Consider the following 12465-nt stretch of genomic DNA (forward strand, 5'->3'; position numbering starts at 1 on the left):
TTTCAGACCGATGAGCTTTGTAAAAATCGACGCGTTTCAGAAAGGCGGGGCATAGAGGAGAAACAATAATGTACAGTATGTGGAAAATAATGTTTTTTGAACCTTAAACCGCATAAACACATTTCATTACACCAAATACACAAAATAATGTTCTTTTTAGCAGCATCATATGACCCCTTTAATAGGCTATTTAATAGTAGTTTCCATTCCAACTAACCCCATACAGTGTGACAACATGCCACATTTTAGGAATGCTGTCACAAAATGTCAACATGTGCTTCTTAAACTGTATCCTGGGCAATAACAGTGAAAATGTTAATTTTATAAATATACAAAAAAAATGCATATTTATTAATGCTTTTGCAATGTAAAACCTTTTACCATGCCAGGAAATTTTACTGAACCTGAAATAACAAAGAAATGCAATGACAGAAGGCATGATATTGGACCAAAAATGGACATACAATTACAATGAGAATTTATGTTTTGAGTAGTTATTTTTTTAAACCTTTACTAACATACTGGACTGAACTTGGCAAACACCTGCTGACTGTATCATTCCTATAAATCAGACTAAATAAACCACCTTCGTTCATGGCAGTAAAAAGAGAACAATATTTTGTTCATTATTCATACAGATAACACAGTTTAATTCAAACTGCAATTGCTTCCATAAACTAAAGCATTGTTTTAGAAGTTATTGGTAACATGTATGATTATTCTATTACTGCTCACCTGTAATTGTTTAGAGGAGTGTGGCAGTGAGACGTCTGCATGGCTGACAAGGCATTCCCCTCGAACATAGCAGACTTCGTTTATGTGCTTATGCCAAATACTCCATGCACAATATTTTATCTATATAAAAAATTACAACTACAATGGCGAAAAGTGAGGGGAAAAGGTGCAATATTTGCAACTTTTACCAATTTCAACACCGCTACAATGAACGATACGATGCACTAGAAAGCGGAAGCTCTCGTGTATTCTTTCGACAGAAGGAACATTACGAGTTGGCTACATTTATCGCCCTCTGTAGTTTAGGAGTATTGTTAACGCATTCTCTCAACACTTTCTGGGCAAATCCGTGTAAAATGGTAAAATGGGGTGTTTGACGATGTTATTATAACAGAAAAATGTTTCTTTCCCCCGTTTGCGCTTTTCACAGCTGAAATTGTTTACCCAGGCGTAAACCCTGGGGAATGTAATCTCGGGTTATCTTATTCTACTTTCCACACTGTTCATACTTTATGCTTGGTTAATTTTAGATCACACACTGTTTCTAAATTCAAAGTTAATTTCTTATTTGCTTATTTATGAGGTCAATAACATTGAGCCCCTACTGATAGTTGCGTGAACGTTTATAAGAACTGCTTGTCCAAAATTGGAAAAGTTGCCAACTCCACCGTCTGTCTAAAACGTACAAAAAGCCTTCTGGATGAAAATAATGTAAATAAAACGTCAAAAAAAAAAAAAAAGTAAATCTATTTTAAATGGGTTCTGGTTTCAGAAGAACACCAAGACCACTTCCAAGGGCGTCTCTATATCCGCACTGAGTGTGTCTGATTGGTCGAGTAGCGCGATAGAGTCTCTGATTTCACTTCAGAAACAGCATCACTGCGACATACTTGTAAGTATAATATCCTAATTACTTAAGACCACATTTATTATGAAATGAATACCTTGCTCAAAGCATGGATCGTAGAGCGCAAACTTTTTTTGTTAGTTTGTTTTAGGAAGACCGAAGTTCTACCATCTGATGTTTATTTCCGATGTTTCAAATGAATTTATTTACGATAGCCTTTACATTAATGTACATAAAATGTGATTTATGTAATTTAGAGAATATGTTCCTTGACATAGAGATTTAAATTGTCGCATAATTGTTGTGTTTCTAATAGGATGAAAAAAGTGAAAGTTTGAGGTTGCAATGGCCAAGGTAAATATTTTAATGACCTCAAACAAATGGAAAGAATAAAAGCTAACAATTACACAGCAAATAGATATTTTTGTGCTGTTGTCATATAAACTGATTGCACTGTACCCTTATTTTTCGAGGTCTGTCGCTAAGCAATATTACGGTAGGCTACCAGAGAGAGAGACTTTAAATACTACATAAGTGCAGTGCATGTAGTTCCCTAAGGCAACAAAATACGTGGCTATACCCTCTCTCTGAAACGGTTATACTGTATGTCTATGTGTACAGTTTCACTTTCTTGATTGTATCTGGCCTATTCACAAGTGCAGTGGTATTGCTTTCAGTTAAACAGTATACCTCGATAGCACACGTACATCTCGGAGACGGTCTGCATCTACATCTGCAAGACGTATTTTTTAGAGAGTTTGCTCATCTGCAATACGTCTATAGGACGTTTCCTTTTAAATGTCAAATAGACGTCTATTAGATGTCTTTAAATGTTTATGATTTAGAATGTATGTAAAACTGACATCTGAAAGAGGTCTGTCAGACGTTTGTAGACAGCAGATGCTTTCCAGATCAAGAGACCTTTAACAGATATCTTGCAGACGTACGTGTGCTATCTGGGATAGGCTAATATTACATTTTGTTGACAGATTAATTGGCTCTGTATTTATGTATTTATTTATTTTTAAATATTACGCCTGATAATGTCTCCTAGTACGAGAAAAAGCCAGAGCCCGGAGACCTCATTGAAATCTCCCGAGGCTTATACCAGCACTGGGCTATTTATGTTGGTGAAGGTTATGTGATTCACCTGGCACCACCCTGTGAGTATTTTACATGCCTCAGATGATATTGAGCTTAATTTGCATTGAATCTGAAACATTCCATTTAAAGGCACAATATGTAAGTTTTTTTTATTAAAATATCCAAAAACCACTAGAACAGTGTTATATATTTTGCTGACTTGTATACTTACATTATCCCAAATGTTTCGAAGAATGTTTAAATCCAGAGAAATAAGCAATTTTAACTAGTGACACGGACCGTGTCCATAGTGTCATTGTGTCGCCTGACAATGACAACATAACCCCTCGATTTCCGGTTTTGTTTTGTAGAAAACATGGAAACACCAAAGACGCTTTAATATGTTGTGCGTTTTAATAGACCGGTGACAACCGCACAGAGTAGCATTATAACAGAACTTTCAAATGTATCTAGTATGATAAAACAGCACTGCTTTTTTTCCCACATATGCACGACCGGAAGGAGCGGAAGCGGTCGACTGTGGCATAATAAAAGCTCCGCTGCTTTCGAGCCGTGTGTCACGCTCGTTCAGAGGCCTCGTTTCGCTTCGATGGCTTTCAGCCTCACTCTGCTTCATTCTACTACGTTAATAAATCATTAATACATTAGCTCATCCATGAACATGATTTCTGCCCGAGTCCCATCGGATTGCATCGGCTGTGGGGATGAAGACCACAACTCCCATGATTCCACACTCAGTCACGGCGTCATCAAACTACGCCTTTGTCTATTTGTTTATTTTGAATACATGCCCTCTAGCGGCGAAAATTACATATTGTGCCTTTAAGTCTAATGATTGCTTTTACTTTTCCATTTCTTTTGTCTACAGCTGAACATGCTCATGCTGGGGCCAACAGTATCATGTCAGTACTACATGAAAGAGCCACAGTGAAAAAATAACAACTTTATGAAGTAGTTGGCAATAATGATTATCGTATCAACAACCTTTTGGATGAGAAATATAAGCCACGTCCTGTTCGAGAGATTCTACAGGATGCACACAGTTTTTTGGGAAAAGAACATCCATATAGTGTGTTTACAAAGAACTGTGAGCACTTTGTTACAGAGCTGAGATACGGAAAACCACAATCCCGCCAGGTACAGTTGTTTGGCATGACCTGGCATACTGGGATAATTCACACAAGTACTGTTACTGAATTATAATACTCATAAATGTCTCAAAAATGCAAATCACTGTATTTCAGGGCTATTTATGGTAAAATATTTTAAAATAATTTATTATAGGTTTAAGGTCACAAAAGCAACAACTTTTCACACAGTGAATTCTCTCTTCCTTCGGCTTGCTCCCTTTTAATCAGGGGTTGCCACAGCAGTGTGATCCGCACAACCGATTTGGCATATGTTTTACGCCAGATGCCCTTCCTGTTGCAACCCAGCACTGAGAGTACTTTTCACACAGTGAATTAATATAGATCATTTCTGTTTATTCTAATAGGTGCAAGATGCAGTGAGGACTGTTGCTGCAGGGGCTGGTGCAGGGCTTGGCATTGGAATCATTGCTTATGCAGTTGCAACCTTTCTTGGTTCAAAAGACAAAGAGAAGCAGACACAATGAACAGTGAGAAATTAAGAACTAAAAGTACTAGATTATTTAAAGCCAGTAAATTGTTTGTTACTTTTTATTCATTTTAAATAATTGAGATAAACCATTAAACTTAAATGTAAAAAATTGGCAGCCTTAGTTTTATGAGCACAAATGGAGAAATTCATAAATAGAATGTAAAATCTATTGTGGTGTAAGGTAACTCAGTAAAAAAATGAGTCCATAGTCCACTGATAAATCTCTAATTTCTTGTTCTTCTAATTTATTATTATTTTTTTTTATATATATATATATATCACACATTTATTTTTCTACTAGACTTTTATAACTGTCTATTATAACCAAAATATAGAAAGCTGAATACAGTGGCAGCATGAAAGATGCATCCTAGTAAGGCTGCATATAGGTTGCCATGTCATCAAGCTCAATCCCAATTTGAAGGATCCTTAGTAGGCAGTCTATGTTTTGCATCCTTCACTCGGCTTGTTTTGAAGGATGTACATCAGGTGTATCCTTCACGTCTTTCAATCACCCATATCCTTTTCACACATTCCAATTTGCCAAAAAATAGCATGGCCACCCCTATAAAATCTCTGGCCAGCACTGATCACAAGCAAGCAAGCATACAAGATATTTCAGTCTTTCATTTCCAATGTAAAATCCATGGATCTTGTAGTGTTTATCTCTCTGTAACTTTTACTATTAACTTTATTTTTTAAATAATAATTTCCCATTCACTCTTTAATGATTTCACCCATGTCAGCTGTGTGGACTCTAAAGGCCGGGTAAATATCGATCTCTATTTTAATCTTTACCAATATGAATTCTTGCATTTCAGGATAGTTCTTTTAGTCTGTGCTGTTTTCTGTTGGTGCATGAACAAAATTGCCCTAAACATTGTAGCGGCTACCATCCAATAACCGCAATAGCTTTCTACTTTGCTGTTTTTAGTGCAGCTATTTAATAAGAAGTTTATCGCTGTATAAGACAAAATTGTGTTTCCTAAGCCAACAGAAAGAGCTCGATACCTATCTCAAACAAGAGCGCATGTTTGAGTGCATTTACGTTTATGCAAAGTTAACAAAACCGCAAGCAAACACAGTTTCACTTTCTTCTTCTTTTCTCTTTATCTGTTCATAGCAGGGGGAGAGTGGGGCACAACCTAACGCGGGATTAGCTGTAAAACACGTGGTTTAAAAGTACACAGGACAGCATGACGAAACGGTGTGGAATGTTGGACACTTCATGTCACAGCTTTAATTAGATTACATTTTAAAATACTTGTAATCAGACTAGTTCTTTTTTTTTATTGATTACATGATTATTATTGACAAGCTATATAGCTCTTTAAAAATGTTACAAAATATGAGGCCTGATGATATTGTGTCCAAGTAGCCTATGTAGGAGTGGACTTCAGTGAAATCTTCCTATATCAACACTGAGCTATTTATGTTGGTGAAGGTTATGTGATACATCTGGCACCACCCTGTGAGTCATTTACGTGTCTTAAATGATGTCTACTGATAATTAACCTAAAAATGACAATTAAGTCATCCTTTACTCACCCTGGTGTTGTTCAAATGCCATATGCTCTTCGCTTCCTTCTTTTTCAGACCACATCCCTTGTATTGAATCTAAAACATTCCATTTTAAATCTCATGATTGTTTTTACTTTTACTTTTCTTTCAGATAGCTGAAGATGCTCAAGCTGGGGCCAACAGGATGATGTCAGTACTACACGAAAAAGCCACAGTGAAGAAAGAAGAACTTTATGAAGTAGTTGGTAATAATGATTACCATGTCAGCCACCTTACGGATGAGAAATATAAGCTTACATGGAACTGTGAACACTTTGTTACGTAGCTAAAATACGGAAGAAGACCACAGTCCCACCAGGCACAGTTGTTTGGCATGACCTGGCATATTGAGATAATTTACACAAATACTGTAACTGAGTGTTAGTGAATTATAATGTTCTCATAAATGTCTTAAATTTTAAAATTACAGCATTACAGGGCTGTATTATGGTGAAATATTTTACATTAATTTATTATTAGGATTAAGGTCACAAAAGCAACACCTTTTCACACGGTGAATTAATATATGGATACTTTATGTTTAGTCTCATTGGTGCGAATGTGGAAATGGCAGTTGGTCGTACTGCAGCAGTTGGCATTGGAGTTCTTGCTGCTGCTGTAGCCATTTTTGGTTCTAAGACAGAAGCGGACAGTGAACAGTGGGAAACGAAGAAGTACTATTGTGGAGGCCTTTGATTATTTAAAGTCAGTAAATTGTTTGGTGCATTTTACTCAATTTAAGTAATTTAAATGAACAATTAAACATATGTAATGTATTTTTAATGTATTACATATGTATATGTAAGTTATTTGGTAACTCAACAATACAGCAATGAGTCTGTAGTCCACTGATTTTATATATATATATCACATTTAAAATTACCTTTCAAGAACTTTTATAACTGTCAAATACAATAAAAACTTGAACAAATTATGTTTAAACCTTTATTGATTTGGACTGAACTTGTCATACATCTGCAGATTGAATCATAGCCTACTTAAAACCGAGAATCAGAATGAACAAACCACTTTAATGACAATACAAAGAGCACCACAAGTTGTTCCTTTATACAGATAACACAGTTGAATGCAAACAGGACTTCCGTTCCGTCCATAAACTGAAGCATTGTTTAATGTTGGTAACCTGTATGATTGCTCACCTGTGACGTCTGCATGGTTGACAAAGCAGTCCTCTCGAACATAGCAGACATCGTTTATGTACTCCATGCACAATATCTTATTTACATTTAGAATAATTACTACAAATTGAGAAATGTGAGGGGAGAGTGTCGATTTGAACCATTTCGACGTCGTTTCAATGTCAGTTAAGCTCACCTGCATTCTTGTTGGATGCAGTTAAATATCCCACGCTCAGCATCGTCCTTGACAATACTGCATAGAATGGGGTAAATCGGAGTGAGTCTGACGACAGAAAATTACACACTATATTTCCAAATCCGAGGCTAAACTTTATTTATTAATAACACTGGCCATTGATAAAGGTTGCTGACCTGCTGTAACTGTTTGTCCAACAATGGAAAAGTGGCCACCTAAATTTACACCGGCTATTATAAGCCTCCTGAAACATACAAAGGAATTATTCCTGATGACACCTATAAAGCGTAAGTGAAAGTGTTTACGTTATAAGAACAGCAAGATCACTTTTAGGGCGCCAGCCAATGATCTCCATCAGCGCCGGATGACTCTGCACGCTGATTGGTCGACATCAACAGTCACATCAGCTGGTTTATTCTATTGATGTTATTTTTGCTTCAGACACGAATACAAGGATCGTAGCTCACAGACACAAACATCATTATTTGTAAGTATGATTCATTAGTTATGTACAAAAAAAAAAAAAAAGAGTTATGTAAGACCACAGGGTTACTTACAATCTCGATTACAGAATGAAGACCGCGGAAGCGTGGATAGTTTGTTTTGCAAGACGTCTACTTGTCAACTTTATCCTGCAACCTGATTTTGTTGGGGTTCCCCCGATGCTCCAACCTATTCTATTCTCTTACATAGAAACGTGATTAATGTAATTTCCAGAATATGTCGCACATTTGTTGCCATCTAAAAGTCATTGTAAAGGTAAATAAAAGACATACATAAATGTAACAGTAAAGATTAATTTGTGACCGGATCACAAAAGAAAATGCATCTTAATACCATGTGGAAACAGGTCTAAATGTCGGTTTATGTGTCTCATAGGATTATTAGAGTGAAAACAAGAAGAACAGTGTTTTGGGATTGCCATGGCACCGACAAAGGTAAATGTATTTTAATAATCTGAAACGAACTGAAAGACTGAAATGTAACATTAAATTAAAAAAAAAAACAAACAACTCAAGCAAGCACACTTTCGCTTTATTTTTTTAAATGATCTATTCACAAGTGCAATAGTATCTGGTTATTTGAGTCAAACAGTATGATATTATTGTCAATCTAAATGTCTCTTTAAAAAATGTTATAAAATACGACATTTGATATTGTGTCCTAGAATGATCAAAAGCCAGAGCCCGGAGACCTCATTGAAATCTCCCGAGGCTTATACCAGCACTGGGCTATTTATGTTGGTGAAGGTTATGTGATTCACCTGGCACCACCCTGTGAGTATTTTACATGCCTCAAATCATGTCTATTGAGCTTAATTTGCATTCAGTCTGAAACACCGCACAGACAAATGTTGGGATTTGTCTGTCGGCATTGGTCGGGCTTGTTTTCACCCGAGTGAACATGTTCAATCAGCGTTTGTCAGTGTCTTTTGGGACAGTGTGAACACAGTTGTTTTTCATAAAATTCTAAATCGAAAGGCCAACTCGTTTGTTGGTGTTTGTCTGTGCGGTGTGAATTGACCTTTAGTCTCATGAATGACATGTAAATGTCAAGCGTTTTACAGACTGTTTTCCTTTTCTTTCTCTATAGCTGAAGATGCTCAAGCTGGACCCTACAGTATGATGTCAGTATTATGTGACAAAGCTACAGTGAAGAAAGAAGAACTTTATGAAGTAGTTGGGAATGATGAATACTGTATCAACAATCTTCTGGATGAGAAATATGAGCCACGTCCTGTTCGAGAGATTCTACAGGATGCACACAGATTTTTGGGACGAGAACTTCCATATTGTGTCTTTAGAGAGAACTGTGAGCACTTTGTTACGGAGCTGAGATACGGAAAATCACAGTCCCGCCAGGTACAGTTTGAACATCACAGAAGTAATAGTGTGAAGTAGTGAATATACTTTCAGTAATTAACAGGGCTGTTTTATGGTAAAATATTTAATGTTGATAGAGGCAGCATTAACATTAAATGACATGACACACACACACTTAATGGCAGAATTATGCTTAATTAATTGATGATAAGTTTCTGTCAACATAGGATTAATTACATGGTGGAGTTAATTTGTACAACAACCATTAGGCTTCTTCATGTGTTTAATATTTGTCTTGTGTCATATATGTATTTATATTTATTATACATTTTGTTTTATATAGCCTACTTTTTACAAAACATTTAAATACATATTTTAAATATGTGTTTAATGTCAGTGACACTGGTCACAAGTGTCATTGGCACATGCCACTCTCCACTGACACTTGTGACATGTGCAGCTATACTAATTGTGAAAGAAAAACCTAAATAAATAGACTAATTTAGTGATTTTTAAATAAATGTCAATTATACGTATTTACAAGTTGGTATTTTTTTCCAACATGTAGGCTATTTGAGTGGCATGTGCCACTGAATGTTGAGTAATACCAGTGCTATTGTATGTCGCTGATCACGCAAACTGTCCATTCTAGGAAACACACGGAATTAATCAATCATGGGTCACTACGAATACCACATTTACAGTCGAATCTTTTACTGCAAACTTTGACTGAAACATCAATTAAATATCATTCAGCTGTTAGGTGCGTGTGTTACACAATCTACGTTCCGGCAGACATTCTGTGACAATCATCGACACGTCACAAGTGTCAGTGGCACATGCCACTCTTCACTGACACGTCAGTGAAAACCGGAAGTGTCACCGGATGTGCCACTGAGCATAGTGGCGTGTGCTAATGGCTTCTGTGCGTCAGATGCCATGTCATTTAATGTTAATACTGCTACTGGAATAGTGATGTGTGCTTAGCCTATCATACAGTGAATTAATATAAATAATTTCTGACCATGCTCATAGGTGCGGAACGCAGTGGAGATTGGTGTTGGAGTTGGTCTTGCTGTAGCAGCTACCTTTGGAGTTCTTGCTGCTGCTGCAGCCATATTCGGTTCAAAAGACAAACAGAAACAGTAAAGACTGGGAAATGAAGAAGTGAAAGCACAATTGCCTTTGATATTTAAAGTCTATAAAATGTTTATTGCATTTAATGGAAATAATTAAAACATTTAATGTATGGATTAAGCAAGCTTAGTTTTATGAGCACAAATGGAAATATTCATAAACAGAATTTAAGAGATTGTCAGCAACCAAACAAAATCCCATCTGTTGTTGTTTGAGGACTACTGCTACTGACAAATCTCTGCCTGAAGGATTTTTTTAAATTAATATTTTTCTTTTTCTTTATACTGGTTTTCTAATAACATCTCAAGCATTTTAATAACCATATAATCAAAAATAGGCTGAATATTTGACCAAATGAATCCTAAAATAAACTGCCATGTTTCTATTTTTGTGCCATTAAATATTTGACATCATATACTAGGTGTCTGTGTTAATTTCTTGATGTGATTTTACTATACCAGTATATCCTAGATGCTACTTATTGAATTAATTCTGTAGTTCCATGGTGCAAGATTACCATTTACACAAGAAAATCGGAAGATTTCTGCATAGCTGGCCTGCATTACATCAGCTCAGTGGGACCTTTGTTACCATTTGCACAGCAATTGAACAACCGACATTCGAGACATCACGTTAAATATCTCTAATGGATGGAATTAAATGTTCAATTATTTAAATTATGTAGGGTGAATACAGGTTAAGCTCAATCAACAGCATTTCGTGGCATGTTGATGATCACCATGAAAAATCATTTTGACTCGTCCATTATTTTCTTTAAAAAGAAAAGAAAAAAAGCAGCAGGAATCAAGGTTGAGGCACTTGGAAGTGAATGGGGCCAAACCACTGATCTATCATAGAGAACTGGATTGCTCATGAGGTCATGGAAGTGAAGCCGCCGCACCGCCATATTGGTAATCCCTAGTGTGCGTAAACGTTCTACTCAATTAATAGGAAATACGAATTAATGACTCTGAAGTATCCCTGTACATTCTTACAATGCAAACAACTCTAGGCATGTAAACGGTTATTTTTTTAATGTCGGGAATTTCCCCTGCTTATTAAAAAGTTACTTCATTACAGTAGCGAACATCATGAACATGATAAACATCAGACGGACACGACCTAGCTCAACATATATATAACAAATGACAAAGTGCTCATTCTGAAATCTGAAGAAAGATTTGGATCAATGATTTCGTTAACACCATTCATTTTGAAGCAGGTAATGATTTAAACGGCGGTTAAATTAATTATTAATTTAGCATATATACACATAACATTTTACATGGAAACGGTAATGCTAGTAAACATATTTGCGCGATCTTGGAGAGTCTGAAAATGTTGCTCAATCAGGACATTAAAAATATACACATCATAATTTATTCAGAGAAATAACTGACATATAGTAAGGACTTAAAAACATGAAGCTTTATTTCCAAGATGATGCATGGTAAGTTAAGCTTTTCATTTCAGTACAATCAATATAGTAACGGAGGCTAGTATTATTCATTATATATTCAAATCAATTTCTGATACTAATACGTTCATGCTTAATAATTCCTGAATAATTTGAATAATTAAGCAATAGGCTATATTTTGTATTGGATCAGTTACGTTACCCGTGTCGGCAGTGCGCAGCATGCGCAGCAGCCTAAACGGTTTAAATATCCTGCCTAAAAAGACCATAAACACTGCCGTTAACATCTGAAGTAAAACTGAATTTACATACACCTAACATAAAAACTAATCCCTTGTGACTGACTCGCTTCAAATCGGGTGATTTTAGGTCAGTGTTTTAGCTGTGACTCAATGGTGCTCTCTGACGGTAGGGAATAGTAAAATGGCGGCTCGAACACTTCCGGTGGCTTCACTGCCTGTCGGCAGTTTAGAACGCAATGAGCGATCCAGTCATTATATATAGATCAGTGATAGAATGTTTGGAATATAGAACAAGGGCTGATTGTGAAGAATTACTTTGACTTTGAATTAAGCACGTTTCGATTTCCATAATTCACCCTTCTCCATGCACCCTTTGATTTCATTTGAAATATACTACTGTTTTCCCCTTCCAAAGTCTCTCTAGCACTCGTTCATTAATCTTAATTAAGAGAAGGAAAAATCTTCAAAAGACCACTGATCTATAATAGAGAACTAGATTGCTCATGACGTCATGAAAGTGAAGCCGCCGCGCCGCCATATTGGTAATCCCCACTATTCCCATACATTCCATTGAATTAATAGGAAAGCGTACGAATTTAATGAGAAAACATCACCTAACAAGTCAGTGTTTTTAAATCTGAAGTA

At 36.1% G+C, this 12465-nt stretch overlaps 2 protein-coding genes and 1 pseudogene across 5 annotated transcripts in view; 2 read left to right on the top strand and 1 right to left on the bottom strand.

Moving 5' to 3' along the window:
* Positions 1-803, bottom strand: part of LOC107676502 (integrator complex subunit 5-like) — a 5404-nt gene extending 4601 nt beyond the window's left edge. Inside the window, exon 1 of the mRNA XM_016471056.1 lies at positions 736-803. Coding sequence (XP_016326542.1) covers positions 736-803 — 68 coding nt within the window. The remainder of the gene's footprint in view (positions 1-735) is intronic.
* Positions 804-1564: 761 nt separating this feature from the next.
* Positions 1565-6617, top strand: LOC107676525 (HRAS-like suppressor 3; annotated as a pseudogene).
* A 598-nt stretch (positions 6618-7215) lies between these two features.
* Positions 7216-10548, top strand: LOC107676524 (HRAS-like suppressor 3). 4 transcript variants are annotated; one of them, XM_016471081.1, is made up of 6 exons: positions 7216-7688; positions 7773-7960; positions 8081-8139; positions 8370-8478; positions 8795-9063; positions 10060-10548. In XM_016471081.1, the coding sequence occupies exons 3-6, from the start codon at positions 8125-8127 to the stop codon at positions 10171-10173; spliced, it is 507 nt and encodes a 168-aa protein (XP_016326567.1). In that variant the 5' UTR covers positions 7216-7688; positions 7773-7960; positions 8081-8124; the 3' UTR covers positions 10174-10548. The 4 variants fall into 4 exon arrangements, with proteins under 4 accessions (XP_016326567.1, XP_016326568.1, XP_016326566.1 ...); XM_016471082.1 differs by lacking the exon at positions 7773-7960; XM_016471080.1 differs by lacking the exon at positions 7216-7688 and having other exon boundaries at positions 7695-7960.
* Positions 10549-12465: the final 1917 nt, after the last annotated feature.

This window comes from Sinocyclocheilus anshuiensis, unplaced genomic scaffold, assembly GCF_001515605.1.
Source record: "Sinocyclocheilus anshuiensis isolate Anshui unplaced genomic scaffold, SAMN03320099.WGS_v1.1 scaffold64, whole genome shotgun sequence".
NCBI lineage: Eukaryota > Metazoa > Chordata > Actinopteri > Cypriniformes > Cyprinidae > Sinocyclocheilus > Sinocyclocheilus anshuiensis.

What these genes read in the sequence shown, in the direction of transcription:
- LOC107676524 (XM_016471081.1), top strand. An exon ending in GATTCACCTGGCACCACCCT is followed by an intron (nt 8,479 to 8,794) that starts GTGAGTATTTTA and finishes CTTTCTCTATAG; the next exon opens with CTGAAGATGCTCAAGCTGGA. An exon ending in GAAAATCACAGTCCCGCCAG is followed by an intron (nt 9,064 to 10,059) that starts GTACAGTTTGAA and finishes CCATGCTCATAG; the next exon opens with GTGCGGAACGCAGTGGAGAT.